We start from the raw sequence: 21162 nt of genomic DNA on the forward strand, positions 1-21162 counted from the left end.
GTCAGTTCCACCACCAATAAACACCAGCAGAACACAAAAACCGGCTACTTCTAACAAAAAACCACTCCAAAAAGGCACAACACGCGCGCCAGCAAACGCCACCACAGGCGAAGTCCTTAACAATTGATGGAAACAGGTTAATATTAGCGACCTAGAATAAGCTAAAATAACTGATAAACAATTTATCAATAGGCAAAGCAAAACATGACAAAACTTCAAAATTTAGTAGTTCCAGATACCGCAAAACTGTCAGTGCTTCGAATAGTTTCCCGACTAAACTCGATAACTTGTAGGCAGGTTGACATAGACAGGTATGCTAAACCCAGTTTACAAACTTTTTTGATGTCAAAACGTCCCTTTACTGCTTTTCAACATGAACAAAAGGAATGCATACTAGAAATTGGTATAATGTTATTTATTATTGTCAAGTTATATTAACCCCCGACCCAAAGGGGGGTGTTATAAATTTGATGTGTGTATCTGTGTATTTGTCTGTGGCATCGTAGCTCCTAAACTAATAAACCGATTTTAATTTAGGTTTTTTGTTTGAAAGAGTGTTCTTAGCTATAATCCAAGAAAATCAGTTCAGCTGTTTGAAAGTTATCAGCTCTTTTCTAGTTACTGTAACTTTCACTTGTCGGGGGTGTTACACTTGTTGTAAAAGTACAAAAGCTTAGATGATCCTTGCGATATGACTTTCTACGACTTTTTAACAATCAAAATGCGCTTGCGATTTGGATTTTTAAAATTCATAGAAACTCTTTAATTTTGCGAGTTAACTTAAGTAGGTTAGTAGCTTATATCTTTCTCCAGGTTATTTCTGTGCCAAACCTGGTCAAAATTAGAGAAAACTCATAAATAGGTAAAAGACAGACAGACAAAATTCTTTCACATTTACAACATTGGTGTGGATTATTTCAAAGGTAACTTTCACTTTTAGCAAATTCAGTACTGCAGTAGGTTTGAAGGTTCTATTCATTGAACTACTAGCTGCAACGAATCTATGAAGACTTTTAATGCAGAACTTCTCAACTACAGCCGTTAAATAAGAGTTGAACACTGAGCACGTAACTATGAAACTGTACGAAGTTGGTCGCAACGTAATTTTCAGTAAACGAGTCGGCTCAAGGCGTCGAAGTGTCAGGAGTGGGTCGTTACGGCTCCGTGTACACCTGCCTGGCTCGTCTAATGGGAAACCGCTCAAAATATGGTAATAGTGAAACAATTTTATGATCAAGCGGCCTAAGAATATAAGTAGGTATAAAGTACGTAGGTAGGTAAGTAGTAGGTAGATATAAAAGTAGGTATATGTTAAAAATGACTTCAATCGAAAAGTTGCAGATAACAGCTTCTTTAGCGCTTCAAAGATAAAGGAAATAACATAGCGAGCGCGAAAACGATTGGCGATCTTTCTTCACATTTTCCGCTTCCATTACCTCAATATTACGCTGGTAATCAAAAAATGAATCGATGAGCGCCCCTCGAGAACTTATTTTCATATCGAATATTTAATAACTTAATATCGATTATTGAGTTCACAATGAATTTTCACTCGGGTTCTCGGTTTTTAATAACTTTGCGCTTGGGATTTTATACGCGCAAATTTACATGCAAATCTCTTGGATGGGATTTAATAGAATTCATTATAGCTAGCGGTATATTATTATTATAAGAGGATAAAAATATTGTACTGGATATCGGATTTTTATACGACAACGCGTTAATGGAAATGTGCTTAAAAATTAACTATGAAGATTAATGCCTGTAACTCCGTCTACGTAGCTGGTTTAGATTTTTAAACATCTTGCGGGAACTCTTTGATTTTCCGGGATAAAAATTACCTAACCTATGTCAGTCTCATGAATAAAACCTATCGCTGCACCAAATTTCGTCTTTGATTAAAGAGATGAGCCGAACAGACAAACAGACAGACACACTTTCGCATTTATACCTAATATCTTTTTCACCAGTGTCCGGATCCCTGTATACGAAGTTAATGCTCTCGTTAGAGAGTAGTATTATACTTATTTCATTTTGCATTTCATAATATCAATCTTGGAATTTCTTCAAACAAGTTCTGTCAATTTTGATTGTTCGTGTATGAAAAGTCTAAAATTGCATCTTTTCTTGAAGATAATTAATTATTCAATCTAGAACAATCTGCTAAACAAGCTATAAAACCTAAAAGGTTGAACATTGTAATAACAAGATGTAAAACATTGCTAATTAATTCACAAAGACCACGTTATCAAAAAGACGTTCATGTAGAACTGAATAAACCCCTAAAAGGAATGTATAAGGCTAAGTAAACATCAAGTACAAGCTATCAACGTTGTAGCTCAAGTTTCAAGATACATAAATCGGATTGTGCCGCTCAGAAAAGAATATAAAATAAGCTAGCTGGAAAAACACACCAACCGCGCTGTGGTTAGTGTCTACCAGTTGCGGTTATTGAAACTGGAATTTAAATTTAAATTCAAGTAACTTCGTTTCATTTATGCCAATTATCGGCTCTTATGATAAAGACTGTCTTACGCCGGAGCAACAATGCGACATATTATTAGTATCAACGTTGTGGCTCAAGTTTCAAGGTACATAAATCCGATCGTACGGCTCGGAAAAGAATATAAAAATCTAGTAGGAAAAAATATACCAGCCATGCTGTGGTTAGTAGCTAGTAACAGTGGTTTGAAAGGATTTTTTTTTATAAATTCCTTGGTCATCAAAGTGACGTCTTTTTTAATATTTTGGGACAAGTCAAGTATCTTAATAGAAAATAATTGCAAATACACACCTTTCACGAATCACAATAAAAAATATTGCGCTTTTATAGTAATACAAACATAAAACACATTAACATATTAATTTAATTTAAAGACTAAACCACATACTCAGCAAAATTGACATTTTTAAACAAAAGTACTAAGACTTTTGTTTAAAAATATTGAAATCATGTTATTACCACAAAATTGCAAATTTTTTATGCCTGACAATATTGCTATTATTGTTAATTTATCATATTTATATAATTATTATTAATCACGTGATGATAAAAGTTTAAAAATTATAAATCTCAGATGTCGTCTAATTGTTATCCTGCTTAGAAATACTTTCCTTTTTATTTTGCCTTCAAGTTAAGTAATTAAAATAAAGTTATTCCAATAAATAAAAATTTTAACAAATAGCGAGCAAACAGAAGTGCCATTAGTGTTTACTTTCGTTTGTATTTCAAATACTTCAGACAACTACTTACCTCCCCGCAAACGAGCTAGTAAAATAGCTGTCTGAATAGTAACCATTTCTCGGTCGCACAAGTAGGATTTCTGCAAGCTTTAGCCTTTTTGTATTGTATCGTAATACTTAACTTAAAGAACTATTATTATAATAATAGTCATTTGTATAATTTTTATAATGGCCTTAGCCCGTACCTACCCCTATTTTCTCAATATAAATGGAATAATATGATATCAAGGGTAGACCTACTTAAAACCCACTAAGTCTATATTGGGTTGGGTGGGATTTATTGAGTTTATACAGTACCTACCAAAGGATGCCCGCGACTTCATACGCGTGGATTTAGGTTTTTAAAGATCCCGTGGGAACTGTTTGATTTTCCAGGATAAAAAGTTGCCTATGTCAATTACAGAGACGCAAGCTACCTCGGTACCAAAATTCATACAAAACGGTTAAGCGGATGGGTTTTTTTTTAGAATCCCGTGGAAACTCTTTTGATTTTCCGGGATAATTAGTAGCCTATGTTCGTCCCCGGGATATAAGCTAATCCTGTACTAAATTTCGTTAGAATCGGCCAAACTGTTGGGCCGTAAAAAGGCAGCAGACAGACACACTTTCGCATTTATAATATTAGTATGGAAGTATGGATATAAAGCATATACCTACCTCCTGCTAATATGCTCGATATGGTGTTGTAGTTCCCAGTTTTCATAGTTTTCTTAGGAGTAGGTATGGTGTAATTACTCCAACCTTTTTTACCTGTTATCTTCCAAAGCCACAATGATCCAAACTTCATAGTCACTGATCGTTCCTCACTTTACCCTCGTTGGAGACAATACGCAGAGAAACTTTCAGATTTTATAAAAACACGAAGGTCTGGCACGCGCTGGCTCTCTCTCTATATACCTATCAATGATATACGCACACTTTTTTCCGCGAGACAAAATTGTCCCAATAATAATTTGAGCTCTTAGCTTTAAGGTCGTATCGTTAGTCTACGAAGTCTAAGTACTTACCTACGACATGTATGTAAGCCGATCGAACTTGCGTGTGAAAGGATGGCGCGTCCGCGGACACCTCACACCGATATCGTCCTGCGAATGCCTTTGTTGCCTCTCTTAGGACGACTTGCTGGGACGTCGATCTTGAAACCTGGAACAAGGATTTAAGGATGATTAGACAAGAAAAAGACTAAGCATGTACACAAAATCCTAGTATAAATCTTCGGTCGCGATTAGTTACCACCGTGGCTTATACCAACATGACAATCATTCTAGGTTAGAGCAAGATTGCCTAGATAGGCAATCTAGGGTTAGAGCAAGATTGCCTAGATAGGCAATCTTGCTCTAACCCTAGATAGAATAGGCATCTGCCTATTCACGCTTACCATAAAGATACTACAGAAAATATGGACGCCGGAAGGTCCAGTTAGCTAGTGATTAGTATCAGAAAAGTTTAACAAAACGTTTCCTGCGAGTAGACTGTATGTCGACCACATAAGGATGCCAACGCGATTTTTTTTTGCTCAATCGCTTATTCATGATGAAAAAAATTTTAACCCAATCGGTTTTCTCATTTACCAGCTTGTATGATTAACAATGTCTTTGCGATCATTAAAAATTCTCTTATAACTCAAACAAGTATTAATATTAAGCTCATAAAAATCGTTTTATAAGCGGACGTACAAAGTCTTTATGCTTGAATGCTTCGATTGTCGTCCACAGCTTGTCTCAAAGCCGTAATTAAAAATGATTTTTTTTACTCGTGTCCAACAATTTCCTGCGACCCAGTTTTTTATCGCGCGCTCATTGGAAAATAACAGTTTGCTTAGCAGACACTAATTCTAATTTCCAGAGGCATCGTTCTTCAATGTTATGAGCGCATAGCTTAAGTTTTTAAATAAACAAACGTTTAGGTACAGTGAAAATATATTCTCCTTATAACTAGAGGCTAGAGCCAGTTATCTTCTTGCATCGACGGAAGATACTTAGGGGAAAAGATAGCAGACCTTGGAATTTGTGGTATTCATGTGGTGGTCAGGTTTTGGTTCAAAAATCCATTAAAATATTAATTAGTTATAAATGATAGACTGTGTCTGTCTGTTTCGTATTCGATTTGTATCCGGGATGCAAGCTATATCTGATCCAAATAGATAATGCCTGAGACTTCTTCAATAGGATTCAGGTTTCTCAAAAGTCCCGAGGGAACTTCTTGTTTCCCGGGGAAAATAGTAAGCCTATTTGTCTGTCCCCGGAGCAAGCTATCTCTGCACCAAATTTCGTCCAAAACGGGTTAACAGATGGGCCGTGAAAAGCTAGAAGACAGACAGACATTACACAATATTAATAACTAGAGGATGCCCGCGACTTCGTCTGTGTGGATTAAGGTTTTTAAATATACCGTAGGAACTGTTTGATTTCCGGGATAAAAAATACCAGATGTCAATTATATGGGCGTAAGCTACCTCGGTACTAAACATACAAATTGGTCAAACGGATGGGTCTTTAGGAATAACGTGGGAACTCTTTAATTTTCCGGGATAAAAAGTAGCCTATGTCCGTCCCAGGGTTATAAGCTAACTCAAATTTCGTCAGAATCGGTTAAACTGTTGGGCGGGAAAAGGTAGCAGACAGACAGACACACTTTCGCATTTATAGTATTAGTATGGATATTATGGATTTGTAATTAGTATGGATAGTTTTATAAAAATAAGGTATACCGCACAAATTAATGTTCGGCCAATAGGTATCACTGAATCTATCGAGCGTCCATCGGAAAATATCTGCTTGTTTACTATCCACATTTTAATTTGCAACGACATCGCCGCCCATTAGGGCTGTCATCTTAGTATTCGCAGTTTTTATAAGTTATTTTTAGAATTATTTCAGCAGAAGGGATGGAGAAAAATACTGGTATTTTAACGTCCCCTTCCTTTTTGTTGTCTACTCGTAGAAGCGAAATAATTCCAAGAATATGAACGACCCGAAAGTTAATTCTTACTTTTATTTCCCTAAGAATTTTTCCCTTTGACCTATTTTGGAATATTCGGGTGGAAGTTATTGTATTGTATTTTGATGCCTTAACAATAATTTGCTTTGTGATTTATTTATTAAATATAATTTTATATTTTATAAAATGCCTTGTTTTGTAATAACCAAATCTTTTATAGGGCTTACCTGAAAAGTACCTACGGTAATTAAAATCTGTTACAAAAGCTTCAATATATAATAATGTTTACACTCACAGATATAGCTAGAGCCCTGTAGTAAAGAAAATAACTAACCATATTCTTCGAGTAAACCAAAACCATTTCTCTTTGCGAGTGAATCTTTTCCCAAATACACCTCATAGATCGAGAGATGGTGCACAGTTTGTTTCGGGGGCTTATACCAGTATGGTATGGTAGACCAAGCTTGGTTGTTGTCTTTGGCCATACAGAAATATTACAACGGGACTAGCGAACTCACGATTTTCTTAGTTTTTAATCGAAAGCCCAAATACCCAACTTTTATGAACATAACTTTAAAAATGACTTTTATCTATGTACTTTCCAAAATTCCTTTTAATTTCTAAAAATCCTTTCATAGTGAGTTTTTATGCTAAAAATGTACCAAGTTTTCGTTTGGAGCGCTGGTTGAACATAAAGTTGGACTGTAAAACAAGGTGTTTAAGGTCCTACCACTGAAGTGTTTTGATGCTGAAATTCTAGCACCATGACTGATATGTAAAACATGTTAAGCACACAGTAAATATCTTCGTAAATAGAAGACGGAACTCCGCTAACTTCCATAATTACTTCCGCCATAACAAATCATTGACCATCTCTCAGACTATAAGCGCAAACGACATAGTTGATAGTCAGAATGAGTAGAACATTGACTCGATCGGGGACGTTGCCAAATCACCAGCCATCAGTCGGCTATTGTACTGTTTATTTTGCTTGCGGAAAAGTGTGCATCCCGAATTAATATCGCCCGCCGTGTCGTTTTATTTCTATCGGCAAAACGGGGAGCAAATAAATAAATGTACAAGCAAATAAATAAATGTAAATGCATTTCGTATTGGTTTTATAGTTTCTTTTTCGGGTCCAAATGTTCAACACGTGTAAAAAATGGGAATGTATCTAAAGCTTGAAACACACAACGAGTATCTAAAAGCGGCGCGGTGCGATGGTAACTGCATAGTATGAGGTTAACACGTGCGTAAGGTACGCACAGACACTGTTCTTAATAAAATAAAATGCAAAAGTGTGTTTGCTTGTTACCTTTTGATGCAATACCCGCTTAGCTAATTTTCACAAAATTTGGTAAAAGTATATAACTTTAGCATTCTGGATATGGGCATAGGTTACTTCTCGTCTCGGAAAATCAATGAATTTCCACGTGATTTTTACACATAAATCTACGCGGTTGAAGATTCAGGCATCGACTACTCTATCTGGTCATCAAAATATCTAAAAAGAAAAGTCGAAGTCGCGGGCATAAGGTAGTTATTATATAAAAGGAAAAACTGACTAACTGACATATACAGTACCTACCCCACAGTACAAACAACCGAGTCTTAACACACTTATCATCGTACTAAATCGCTTAGCGACACAGCTTTGCCGGTAGGGGGGGTAACTAGCCATGGCCGAAGCCTCCCACCAGACCAGACCAGAAATTTAGAAATTATAAATTTCCGAGGTCGTCAGAGAAATCGCGAATAAAATTTAGTATTATCATAAAGTATAAAAGGTAGAGCATGCAAAAGTATAAATACAACACAAACATAAAATATACTGGTAGTAAAATAATAAAAGTTGCTCACAACGAACAAAATTTTACTTTGAAATTAATGTTATCGCCGTTTTATTTCTATCGGCGACGCGGGACCCGAATATACAAAACGCATCTTAATTTCGTGCCGTTGTTTGGGTATCTACCACAGATTCCATCTGTACGAATGTTTTATTAAATGCGACACTGTATCTGTCTGTCTGCCTGTCCGTTTCACTCAAAACATTTAATGAGAAAAATTATAATCCTACTAATAGGTATTATAAACGCAATGTAAGTATGTATGTATATATAAGGTTGTTTGTTACTCCATAACGCAAAAACCACTGGACGGATTTGGCTGTTTGGAATGGGGATAGATTATACCCTGGATTAACACATAGGCTACTTTTTACCCGGAAAATCAATGAGTTCCCACGGGATTTTTAAAAACCTATACCCATGGAAACGAAGTCCCGGGCATCAGTAATTCATAATATGGCCAAATGTTCGTCCATCGCCATCGGTCCACTTGCCCGTAAGCGGTTTGTATTTCGTGAACCGTAGTAGGTAGAGTTAAAATTTTCACAGAATGTCTATTTAATTTTATATTAAAAAGAATAAAAGTGTTTTTCTTATGTGATGGTGGGTAAGGAACCCATCGTGTGCAAGTCTGACTCGCAATTGACTGATTTTTTTACTCTGACAGCGTTAATATAAAAATAATTATTATAGGCCACGAAAAAGTACTTATTTATTTTTATTTTTTTATTTATTAGGGAAAATATACAATTACGTATTCTATATTAAAACTATAACTTAATAAGCTTAAACTTCTATTGTAAAATACTAGTTAATATGTAATCAATCACACTATCCACAGCTTAACAATAGAACTAGAGCGACACAATATGAATAAACTACTTAACCTAATATAAACAAAGAACTAAGACTGTACAGTAATTAAAAATAACTAAAAAGGTATGGTTTATACAAAAAAAAAAAAAAAAGTGACTACTTACTAAATAAGTAAGTTTTAGAAATTGGGACGCCGCAGCACCCATTAAGAGGGCTCTCTCCGTCACTCGTTTCATACAATCGTAGTTCCAATTTCATTTGAATATTAAACAACCAAAGTCCATGAAATTTTGCAGACATATTCTAGAAACTAATATCTATGTCTGTGGTTTTCCAGATTTCTGTTAAAATATTCGGTTTCAAAGTTACGCGGTCTTAAAAAATTTCATACAAATCTTTGAGCCCCTGTAATTTTAAAACTACATATTATTTTTAGAAAAATTTAAAACACCACAGACACAGATATTAGTTTCTAGAATATGTCTGCAAAATTTCATGGACTTTGGTTGCTTAATATTCAAATGAAATTGGAACTACGATTGTATGAAACGAGTGACGGAGAGAGCCCTGTTAAAGCCATCTGCTCAAAACACTCAACACAATCTCATATTCTACGTGGACAATCTAATCTAATTGGCAGTCAGGTGCTGTAGCCATCTTAGCTCAATTAGAGATCTCCATGTTCCATTCTCCCGCACAGGGACAACGGATGTGTTGTACCTCTATTGAAACTATGTTCGCCTGGTAGGTTTACTTCTTTGTTATTTTTATTTTATTACAGAGGAAAACTTACAGATTTACAAGAAGTATAAATTATAAGAAGAAAGAAGAAGAAAAGTAGAGCTAATTAAGTTTAAGCAGAAGATGTTGTTCGCCTGGTACTTTACTTCTTAGTTATTTTTATTTTATTTTATTACAGAGGAAAACTTACAGATTTACAAGAAGTAGAAACTAAGAAGTACAGAAGAAAAGTAGAGCTTATTAGAAAGAAGAATCTCTCTTGATGGGGGCTAGATATGGGGTCTTTTGAGCTTTTTTGTCTACTAGAAGTATTATTATACATAGTAGAAATTAACAGAATAGAAAGAAATCATTTAGTATTCGGCTTTGACCAAGTAGTTACTGTAGAGAGTTTCTCAAATCCAAACTTATCTGCGAGTTTACCCAAAATTGTATATTTTTTCCGATATTTAAAGTTTTGTTTTAGTAAATTATTGTAGAGAGGTGTCCGTGTGTATTTTGCAAAGTTGTTGTAAACTACTTAGCTTTTACCCGCATTTGCTCGCATTATATACAAGTTATTTCTTATTTAATTAAAAGCCTTCAACCATACTGCAATTTGCATTTGATCAAACCTTTGTTTGACCTTAAAGTCAAAATTTTTATTCATGTTTGTCTTCTGCAAAGACCTTGATGATTGACCTAAATGTTTTTTTTTTATAAAAATTGCGAGCAAATGAGCAGATGGGTCATCCGATGTTAAGTGATTACCGCCGCCTATGAACATATTTCGCAGTACCAGAGGAACCACCTATGCGTTGCCGGCCTTTCAGTAATTTATTGCCTCCTAAAGAATTAAATCGTGCAATTCCTGTACTTATCTTTTATGATATAATATCTACATTATTATGGAACATTATCCTAAAAGATAAATTACATACATTACATAATCTCACATATTGTGTTCAAGCTGCTTAGTACCCATTGTGGTGAAAGCGATCTGTTAACAAGTAGGTTATAATCAGCTTTGTGCTTAGTAATCGAAGTAAATTAATGCGATATTCCTTCAACTATGTCATGTGCCGATTAACGTGATGAAATTCGCAGAAGTAAATGGTGGTGAAACTTACCAGTTATCAATATAGATTAAAGGCTTTGTACATGTAAAGTTCTAATACAATTAATATGAATATAAAAGCCTGAACAATAAACCGGGTCGACATCAACTCGGTAAAACTTTACAGAGTTAATAGGTATATGATTTTTACAAGTGTAAATTAAAAATTTATGACACCCCAAGTATGACAATTACCAATTTATGACAAGTAAAGGTTACAGTAACTAAAAAAGAGCTGATAACTTTCAAACGGCTGAACTGATTTTATTGGATTATAGCTAAGAACACTCTCGATCAAGCCACGTTTCAAACAAAAAACTAAATTAAAATCGGTTCATTAGTTTAGGAAGTATGATGTCACAGATAGATACACACATACACACGTCAAACTTATAACACCCCTCTTTTTGGTTCGGGGGTTAAAAATACAATGACATTGTAATGACCCCAGTATACAAGAGCCAATACACTCGACAAATTCCAACCAGTGTGTGAAGTGTGAACTGTTTAAGAATTGCAACTAAAAGCCATTTACATGGCTCAACATACTTGAGGTACATTTGCCAATGATATATCTTGTAATTTCCCCTTTCATATAAACTCTTTCATTCAAATAGAGAGCGTTTACAATAATTATGACAATGTGGTGATAGCCCTCTGTTCAAGCGGGTATCCATGACGGATTTTCCTCACGAAAAAAAGGTCAAATAAACTTCTAACGTTCGCCGAATACATTTGCCGAGTCGTTGGGCAAATATGTACTTGAGCCATGAGGTTATAATGAGCTCAATATACGCGACAATTTCACAGTCCACATTATCTCTACATAGCTGCGATTAATAAAGGCCAGTAACTGCCCAATGATGAGGCAAGCTGTCATTAAGCCAAACTGCCCGCACTCCGATAGCGCTTCAAGTTTAAATTATATAGGTAATTATGCGGCCAAATAGATTTCATGCATCACATGCCTTAATTAAAACTTTACGTAAGTAAACCTCGGTGGCTTATCTACGTAGACTTTCTGTAACACCAATTTTTCTGTCAAATTAGCCTAAAATATTGTACTGTAGTCGTTGTCACTTCTACCATTCTATTATTCTATTTGATGAGAAAAAATACTAGTTTAAATTTATTTTCCCACATTTTTTTATACCGCAAAACCCGCTATACAAGAGGGTAAATGTGACTATGTCATACCTGTTATAAGTCTAGGCACCTCATGACAATATTCTAAAATATGATATAATGTTTCACTGTTACTCATACCTACCTAAAATTTAGTTTGCGATTCATTCATATTCAATTCATTTAGTTGATCACGAAACTTGTCGTAAAAAAACTAGTCGCCTTAAAAAAAGAAAACTCTAAAAAAAATTAGGTTTAGGTTTAGGTTAGATTCATACTATAAGGTGAGAAATGCGGTAAACAAAAGCCGAACTCCTAAATTTATAGCACATTACATTCAATGGCTAAAGTGGGACTATAGCGAACTTAAATACTCACCGTCTAGTTACTGCGAACTAATATCAATAAAGTTGCAAGTTCTAGCTGACACTTATGAGTATGCTTGCGCAAGTGAATATCAATAAATTATGAACTCAATATGAGACATTTAAATATCCTGTCAGTATTTACCATATTCCTGGCAAATACTGACAGACTGGAATTCGACTGTTGTAAAGCTGCGACAAATGTCTCGGTTGGACCATGCTTGGACTGTTGTTAAATACCATCATGCTGGTAATCTATACCATATTATATAAATAAAGATATGCGTCCAAGTACCTATTATATATCTATTCGACGTCCATGAGTGACCAGCTCATTGACGGAGTAACCGTGGCCAAATAGCGGACGCTCCTCATTATCCAATAACCGCTCGCCTCCAATATGTCAGGCAACTATCAAATAAACTGTTATGACATCATTAGATTGTTGAATGTGAGATGAGATATGAGGTTGATAGTAACTAGTTATAAACTCCAACTTATCACGTCATCATCTTATCGTGATCCTTATCAACCGAAAGACGTCCAATGCTGGAAATAGGTCTCTTGCACCGTCTGAATCCAGCGGCTCTTGCAACTTGTTTGATAGTATCTAAGAGAGGAGACACCTAGAAAGGAGTCTTCCAACGTTGTGTTTGCCGGTGCGAGGTCATCATTGCAGCACCTTGGTACCCCAACGTCATTATGTGCGGTGCCCATTGCCACTTCAGCTACGTAACCCGTTGAGCTTTGTCAGTTACTCTGGTTCTCCTACGGATCTCCTCATTTTTGATCACATAGAGAAACTCCAAGTATACGTTTATGTAAGTGCTTAAACATTGTTTTGTACAAGTTACCTAATTCAAATAATGTTAAAGTATTAATCGCCTAAATGATAGGATGATGGTTGAGCTGATATTGTTACGGAAACTTTTTGATTGTAACGTCGCGTCGTCGTCTCGTAATATTCATCAAAGAGCAAATAACCGGTCAGTTATTGAAATAAAAACAATTATAGCTATCGCAATTCTATGTTATACATATTGTTATACACTTTGCATTTTTTTTTGTGAATCGACCCTGCATTCAACCTCAAATGCTAATATCTAAATAAATAATAAATATAAAAAATAAATCTAAACGATTGGTAAACAATGATAATATTGTATGGTAAGTGTAAATCCAATTATTGCTATACCACCAAATACAGCTCTAAAATGGCTCAATAGCGATCAACCAAATAATAACATAAGGCCATACAACAAACACATTTCGCTCCGATTCTCGATCGTTTCGATTCAGATGGAAACGATCATGACACCTTTAACGTGAGACGATATTGTGTGCTTATTAGTAAAACCCTCTCCCGTTCAAAATTGGCTGTTAATTCTGATGGTTTTATTCTTGGGATCCTTTGTATTTTGTATATTTAGGAAAATAATAGAACGAAATAAATAACTTTGTCAAATGAAATAGTCTCTTCCTCCAGTTCTTAAATTTGCAAAGCTAAGTATCTGAAATACCAAATTAAAATTGACATAATTGTATGATAAATAAAGTATAATATAAGATAGTAACTACCTACAGTTTTTTTTAGAAATCAGCAATAAACTATTACGATAAAATTTAGTTTGTTGTCTTAAATAAAAAGGATTTTATTTTTGGATACTTTTAGTCAAATAAATATTTATTGTTTCTTTCTAAGCTACAAAACCCTTGGTGGAAGATTCTCACTCACAGTTGACCGATTTTCATTTCTTTCTCACTATTTCTAGAAAATTTCGATAATGTAGGCAACTAGAACTTAGAGCCTCGATAGCTCAACGGTTGAGGAGCGGACTGACTTCCGAAAGGTCGGCGGTTCAAACCCCACCCGTTGCACTGTCGTACCTACTCCTGGCACAAGCTTTACGCTTAATTGGAGGGGAAAGGGGAGTATTAGTCATGATTAGCATGGCTAATATTCTTTTAAAAAAAAACCTTAACAAACAGCAGGCTTACGAAATAGCAGGACGTACTGAATAATAAAAACAACAAACACATTTCGTTCCAATTCTCGATCGTTCCGATACAGATTGAAACGATCATGGGGCACCTTCATTGCGGAACGTTATTGTGTGTTTATTAGAAAACCCGTTCGGATTCGGAAATTGGCTGTAAATTCTGATGGGTTCATTTTCATGGGCACCCTTTGGAAATTTGCTGTATTTTGCCAAATTAACGGTTATACTGATTGCCATTTTATGTTGGAAATTTAAATTTTTTATTCCTTTCATATAGAAATTATGCATTAAAGAACAATGTAACAAACCCATTTTTTTTTTAAAATCTGTGATAATACATCTGTATTCACTGGTAGTGTACCGAGGAAGAGGTGGCAATAAAGCAAGTTGGCTGCATGGGAGGCAAAAATTTAAAATATATCGTTTTAGAAATAAATCTAATCAGGTAGTTTCCTACGACATGAATGTTATTAATTCGTTTTACATGTTTCAATAAAAAAAGCTGGTTTTATTTTAGTAGCTAGTAGGTAGTAAGATAATTAACCGATTTCATATTTGAATCAATTCAGAATTTTTTACAGTTATAACAATATTTTATTCCCAGAAAAGCCTCAAAAATTGATTCACAGCATCTGTTTTTGTATAACTAAAACAATAAAATGTAAATTACTTTCTGTAAATGGAATGATTAAATTTTTCATGATGAGAGTCTCAGTCCAAAACGAGATTCGACTTGAAGTAAATTACTTTCTAATATTTTTAAGAAATATTTAAAGAATCGTTAGAAGTACACTCGGACTGGATACATCTCTTTTGCAAATAAGGATAAAAATAGTCTATTCATCACTAGCTAGGAGCAGCCTGCGACTTTGTTCGCTTCCTTCTGTATTCGAGGTCAATGCGGAGACGCGTTGTATTACTTCATGCTGACCCTATCGTTTTTCTCTTTCTTCTCCTTTTCTTCTCTTTCTCTTTTCTCACTCTCTCTCAAAACATATAAACCTGACCGGTTTTTACGCAACATTGGACCTAGAAAGGGTAAATCATTCTGTCGTGGTATGACTTGATTGGGTTGGTTCGCTTGGCCGACAATCTTACTGATAAAGACAATAAGTAGAGTTTACACGAAGCCAGTAATGCTGGCGCCAGTCTGCAGACAAGCCAGCGTTGGCCTGGCCCTTGTTGTTTAGACGCGGCCAATCATTCACGGATTTTTTCTTCTGGTGTGCACACGTTTGGAAAAACAACAAAGAACACACACCGTACGGACGTTCGCCAGTGACTGGCGAGACTCGTCTACACGGGTCCGCAACGCTGGCGCGGGGGTCGAAGGGTATGCGGGCGGAGGTCACTGGCTAGAAAAATAGACGGTCGCTCTATTCTCGCCAGCGTTGGCAGCCAGCGCTGGCTTGGCTTGAAAAACTGTTTACACAAGGCCAATACCGAGCCAGCACTGGCTGCCAGTCTTATTGGCAGCCAGTGTTGGCTCCGTGTAAACTATGCTATACATGTCCCCAAGCGATTAAGCGTTCCGGCACGATACTTCGTAGCAACCGTACCGGGGTAAGGGTTTAATTAAACTGCCATACCCATTTCATGCTAGCCCGCCTCCATCTAACTCAGTTCACACGTCATAGGTGGTTTAATAGAAACGCAGAGTTTTTGACAGAGTTCTCAATCCTCAGTGGCTGGAAACTGTTTTTAGTTTTATATACTTTTTCGTAGAGCGTGATAGCCCAGTGGCTATGAAGTCATTGGCTTTCTATTCGGAGGGTTGGCGGATCGATCGCGGGCAAGCACTTCTAACTTTTAACCTTTCACTTGCTTTAATGGTGAAGGTTCTCAAAGGAGTGTGAAGTCTGCCAATCCTCATTTATGGCCAGTGTAGTGGAGAATGGCCAAACCCGTGCTCAGTAGTGATCCGGCGAAGGGTTGACCATGATGACGACAATTTTCGTGCTAGCCCGCTTCTTTCTTGAACTCAGTTCACATGTCATTACGGGGTATAGCAAATTTTTCGGAAGTGTTAAATCTCAGGGTTACACTATTTTTAGTTTTCTTTTACTTTGGTTTAGTTTCTCGTACTCTGTTGATCCCGTCCGGCGTTTAGTTTAATTCCGGTAATGGTGTAAGATAATCTCGGGTCTGTGGGCCTCCAATAATATTTATCTTGCCAAGAGGACCCATGTGACCTTCGTTGAACCTTTTACTACATTGGAAAATCTAAATGTATAAAAGGAAAAAACTGTCTGACTGATCTATCAACGCACAGTTTAAACTACTGGACGAATCAGGCTGAAAGGCATGCAGAACTAGTATAACGTAGACATCCGCAAGGTAGAACGTTTCACTAAAAGTTCAATATCACGACAGTTAGGAAACTTGTAACAAAACATGACCTATGTGTACTGCACAAAATCCTAAATGGACAACTCTGGTGCTCGGACATTTTGGAACAAATAAAAATAAAAATCCCTCGCCTTGATGTAAGAATACGGGAAAAACGTCTCTTTCATGTTTCGTATAATCGGACCTTATCGTGTAGCTACTCACCTGTTCCTCGCATGCTTAAATGCTATAATGACGTATGTGTGTCAGGCGCTAGTGATGTGGACATTTTTCATGATAAATTAAACAAATTTAAAAAGAGAATAGTTTTAATTGGTGATCATTCATAGTGGATATTTTTGGTTTTCTTTTTCTTTTAACTGTAAATGTACTTTCCATTCCATGTTTCAAAAATATATACATATAATATTAAGAATTTGTACTTTAGGTTAGTGTTAGATTAGTGTTATTATAAAGTATACACCTGTAATTGATAACCATACTGAAGTTATTTTGTATTTTTTTTTGTCTATATTTGTATGGAAGTTGTTGGTGTAACAATAATAAAATAAAAATAAAATAAATAAAACATCGAGGCTCACCTACACTGGCAGGCGTCATATGCTACCTACATTTGACGCTAGGTAGGCTATGAGTTAAGACTTTGGATCGACTAGGGTCTAGGTATCTTTGATTTGACCATAGGAAATGCTAGTGTCTACGAAATAGGTACTTCCTATACCTAATTTCATAGATCTAACGTCACCCCTAGCATAACATTTGACCAATGTCGATTCAGGATTAAGAGCCGATTCACACCAAGCACATACACGTGACCACGCGCGTAGTGACGCGCGTGAATCCATAGACATGACAGCACACATTACGTCTACGCGAACGTTCACGTCACGCAAGCGGTATACCATATCTCATTCAGTTCCATACATTACAACGCCACGCTACGTCTACGCTTACGTGCTGCATACACGTTTGGTGTGTCCCAGCTTTAAAACCGAGAGTTTCCTCACTCTAGTTCACTCTGATTTTGATTGTCTGCTTTGGATACACCTCTTGCGGCTCTTACGTCTTCTGCGGGTTTCTCTCTTGGTATATTTTTATTCAAGAAGGAAACTGAATTATTTTTCTTTATCCCAAAAAATATTTCGTAAAACACTCATCTATTCAGCAATCAATTAAAAAATGCAAATGGAATTTCATAAATTATTTTCAGCTTTTAATTATTCCGAATTTAAAATCCCATGATATTTTTGACGTTGTAAGTTGTTTTTTCTTCCAAGATGAATTATGCTGTTTCTAGAGCTATCAAAATCCTAGTAGTATCAAAGCCATGCGACTAAAAACTACATGCTACGTTCATGCGTTGCGTGAACAAGCTTCTGAATAAAGATCCCGAACAGATTCGAGACTTTAGTCGGGCATACTCCGACCAAAAGGTACATTTAGCCTTTTTATTTATAATGAACGAGAGGATGTCCGCGACTTCGTCCGCGTGGATTTAGGTTTTTAAAGATCCCGTGGGAACTGTTTGATTTTCCGGGATAAAAAGTTGCTATGTCAATAACAGGGACGCAAGCTACATCGGTACCTTTCATACAAATCGGTTAAGCTGATGGTTTTTGGGAATCCCGTGGGAACTCTTTGATTTTCCGGGATAAAAGTAGCCTATGTCCGTCCCCAGGATATAAGCTAACCCTGTACCAAATTTCTTCAGATCGGTTAAACTGTTGGGCCGTGAAAAAGAAGCAGACAGACCGACAGACACACTTCCGCATTTATAATATTAGTATGGATATCACTTACGCTAAAATAACATGTTGTTCTTTGTAAGTAACGGAATATCAAAAAGAAATGCAAAATTAATGCTAAGAAAACACCATATTGTTATTTCGAATCCCATCATGAATCGTCTACTTATGTAAATATCATCATTTTGTTAAGTGAAGGTACATATGTTTATGTAAGATACGTATAAACATAATTAAAATACCGAAAAATTTCAAGGAAGCTGCGTACTTACATCGGATTCGGGAGCTTTTTCAACTAACGACCTCCTTCCTTTGCGTCAAACGCAAATAATGAGGGAAATGTTTGATAGCACAGCATAAAATGGTGGGGCCTCTCCAATTTAATCATTGCCTTTCATAAGAGTCCTTGGCTTTCAATTCAATTGAACTCATGAATATTTCAAAGCATCTAAGCGAGTATAGCCTGTTCACTAAGATGGTATCGGTACACCTGCAGGCGCATTTATTATTTTACTGTTATTTTATTATTTTTTACTGTTTTTATTAAATAAACTAGCCGATGCCCGCGACTTCGTTCGCGTGGATGTAGTTTTTTAAAAATCCCGTGGGAACTCTTTGATTTTCCGGGATAAAAAGTAGCCTATGTGCTAATCCAGAGTATAATCTATCTCCATTCTAAATTTCAGCCCAATCCGTCCAGTAGTTTTAGCGTGAAGGAGTAACAAACATACACACACACACACACACATACAAACTTTCGCCTTTATAATATTAGTGTGATGTTAAAGTTTAGCTCATAGCCCTGGTCAAGTGTGGATTGGCAGACTTCACATAATTTTTAAGATATTATGTAGAACTCTCAGGCATGCAGGTTTCTTCATGATGTTTCCCTTCATTGCTAAAGCAAGTGATATTACAACGGTTAGAGGATTGAACCCTGACCCATTGAAAAACACCGAAATGTTAATCACTAGGCTAACAGGAATGTAAATTCGATGCGGCGAACATTATTATACAGTTTACGTACTTGAAGATTGTTTACTCAATGTATACAGTAATATGTAATACCTGGTATCAATGGATTTAATCACACTGCTGGCTGTAATCTTCTATAATCTAGGCTTTCATTGGAGTCTCTTTGGTAGAGCGGTGTGAACATATTGCAAATAAGGACTCTATTTCTATTGTTAGATGACTAAATAGATCGGGCTTTCCAATATTTGTTTTCAATGTTTCAGTAATCATATAACGCCTACGCAAAGGACTACTATAGTCAGTCAAAAAAATATGGTGAAAATAGAATACATTTTTGTTGAGCAAACGAAAATGTCCCACAAAAACACTCTTAGAAAAATACGGCGTACTTATAAACTCTCTCCTATTTGAGCCCATCACCAGCTCACTACTGAGCACTGGTCTTTTCTTAGAAGGAGAAGAGGCAACTCTCAGGCATTCAGGTTTCCGATCGTTCACGATGTATTTCCTTCACCATATGACTCCGAAAAGTTGGAGGTGCGTGGATAAAACTCTCGACCTTCCGAATAGACCGACGTTTTAGCCACTACGCTATTATGGCTTAAAAGTACATGACAATGTATATATTAGAAAATGTCAAGGAACATGTGTAAATTAAAAATTTATAACACCCCCGACAAGTGAAGGTTACAGTAACTAGAAAAGAGCTGATAAGTTTCAAACGGCTGAACCTATTTTCTTGACTTATAGTTAAGAAAACTCTCGATCAAGCCACCTTTCAAACAAAAAAAAAACTAAATTAAAATCGGTTCATTAGTTTAGGAGCTACGATGCCACAGACAGATACAGAGATACACAAGTCAAACTTATAACACCCCTCTTTTTGGGTCGGGAGTTAAAAACCAAATCTGCCATCCTGATTATGCCTAGTAACGTAATCCAACTTGAAAAGTTACCATCACGTTCCCCATAAATTTTCCCTTAGCTGCTTTCCGAAGTTTTTTATGAAAATTTGACAAGAGCTCGGGTCCTTCATTAAAAATATCTGGGGATTCTCGAATCTTCTCTCAGAAGGGGATACCTACTTGGCGTAATAATAGAATTTCAAAAATTATTATCTTGGCCTTCGAAACTTAGAGTTCAGTTTGCTATTTTAAAGTTCTACAGCCTGATTAGGTACATATAGTTAAAGAGCTAGTGATATGCGACTCCTGCTCTAAGTCGTAGGCTGATGCCTTTTAGTGCATTTAGATATAGTATATTTTTGTAAATATTAATTTTGGTAGTAGATTACTTTTGAAATTATTATTTTATTAATTAATATTCCATGAAAATTGGTCCAATTTAAAATTAATTATAAAATTTTGAAACAAAAATAATAAAACTAAAATGAAATGTTAAAGATTTTTAAATATTTAGCAGAGTTCTTTTAAATCGCCTTAAAGTTACACTGGTTTGGAATGCCATTCTCACCGAAAAAAACCAGAAAGACACTCGGGGGTTGTCTTAAAAAAATCAAGTTCAATAAGAAAAAAAAATAATTGCAGTCTCAATGAAGTCCTTAGTCAAATGTAGGTAAACAGTACAAAATCTGTACTAATATTATAAATGGTTAAGTGTGTTTGTTTGTCATTTCTTCACGCCCTAAGATAGAGATAGTTTGAAGTACGCAGAGTAACATAGGCTACTTTTTATCCAGGAAAATCAAAAAGTTCCCAAGGGACTTTTAGAAGCCTAAAGCCACGCGGGTGAAATCGCTAGTTATTGATAAAAACTAAAACCATTCTACCACTATAATGGCAACTTCGCACCGGAAAGTGTAGAGCTGCCTGATGGGCAGATAACATCAAACGAGTTTCAGGGAGCTGCTAGGCTTGGCATGTGGAAGTTCCTACTATAAACCTTTGTCAGAGTGAT

General features: G+C 36.0%; 1 protein-coding gene and 1 long non-coding RNA gene across 2 annotated transcripts in view; one reads left to right on the plus strand and one right to left on the minus strand.

Moving 5' to 3' along the window:
* The window catches only part of LOC123867096, a 308948-nt gene that overhangs the window by 158861 nt on the left and 128925 nt on the right, over window positions 1-21162 (minus strand). The window contains exon 4 of the mRNA XM_045908973.1: window positions 4251-4386. Coding sequence (XP_045764929.1) covers window positions 4251-4386 — 136 coding nt within the window. The remainder of the gene's footprint in view (window positions 1-4250; window positions 4387-21162) is intronic.
* Window positions 776-19558, plus strand: LOC123867107. Its single transcript, XR_006796325.1, has 3 exons — window positions 776-788; window positions 15294-15686; window positions 19548-19558. It is a non-coding gene; the product is annotated as an uncharacterized LOC123867107 (long non-coding RNA).

Source organism: Maniola jurtina, chromosome 7 (assembly GCF_905333055.1).
Source record: "Maniola jurtina chromosome 7, ilManJurt1.1, whole genome shotgun sequence".
Lineage (NCBI taxonomy): Eukaryota > Metazoa > Arthropoda > Insecta > Lepidoptera > Nymphalidae > Maniola > Maniola jurtina.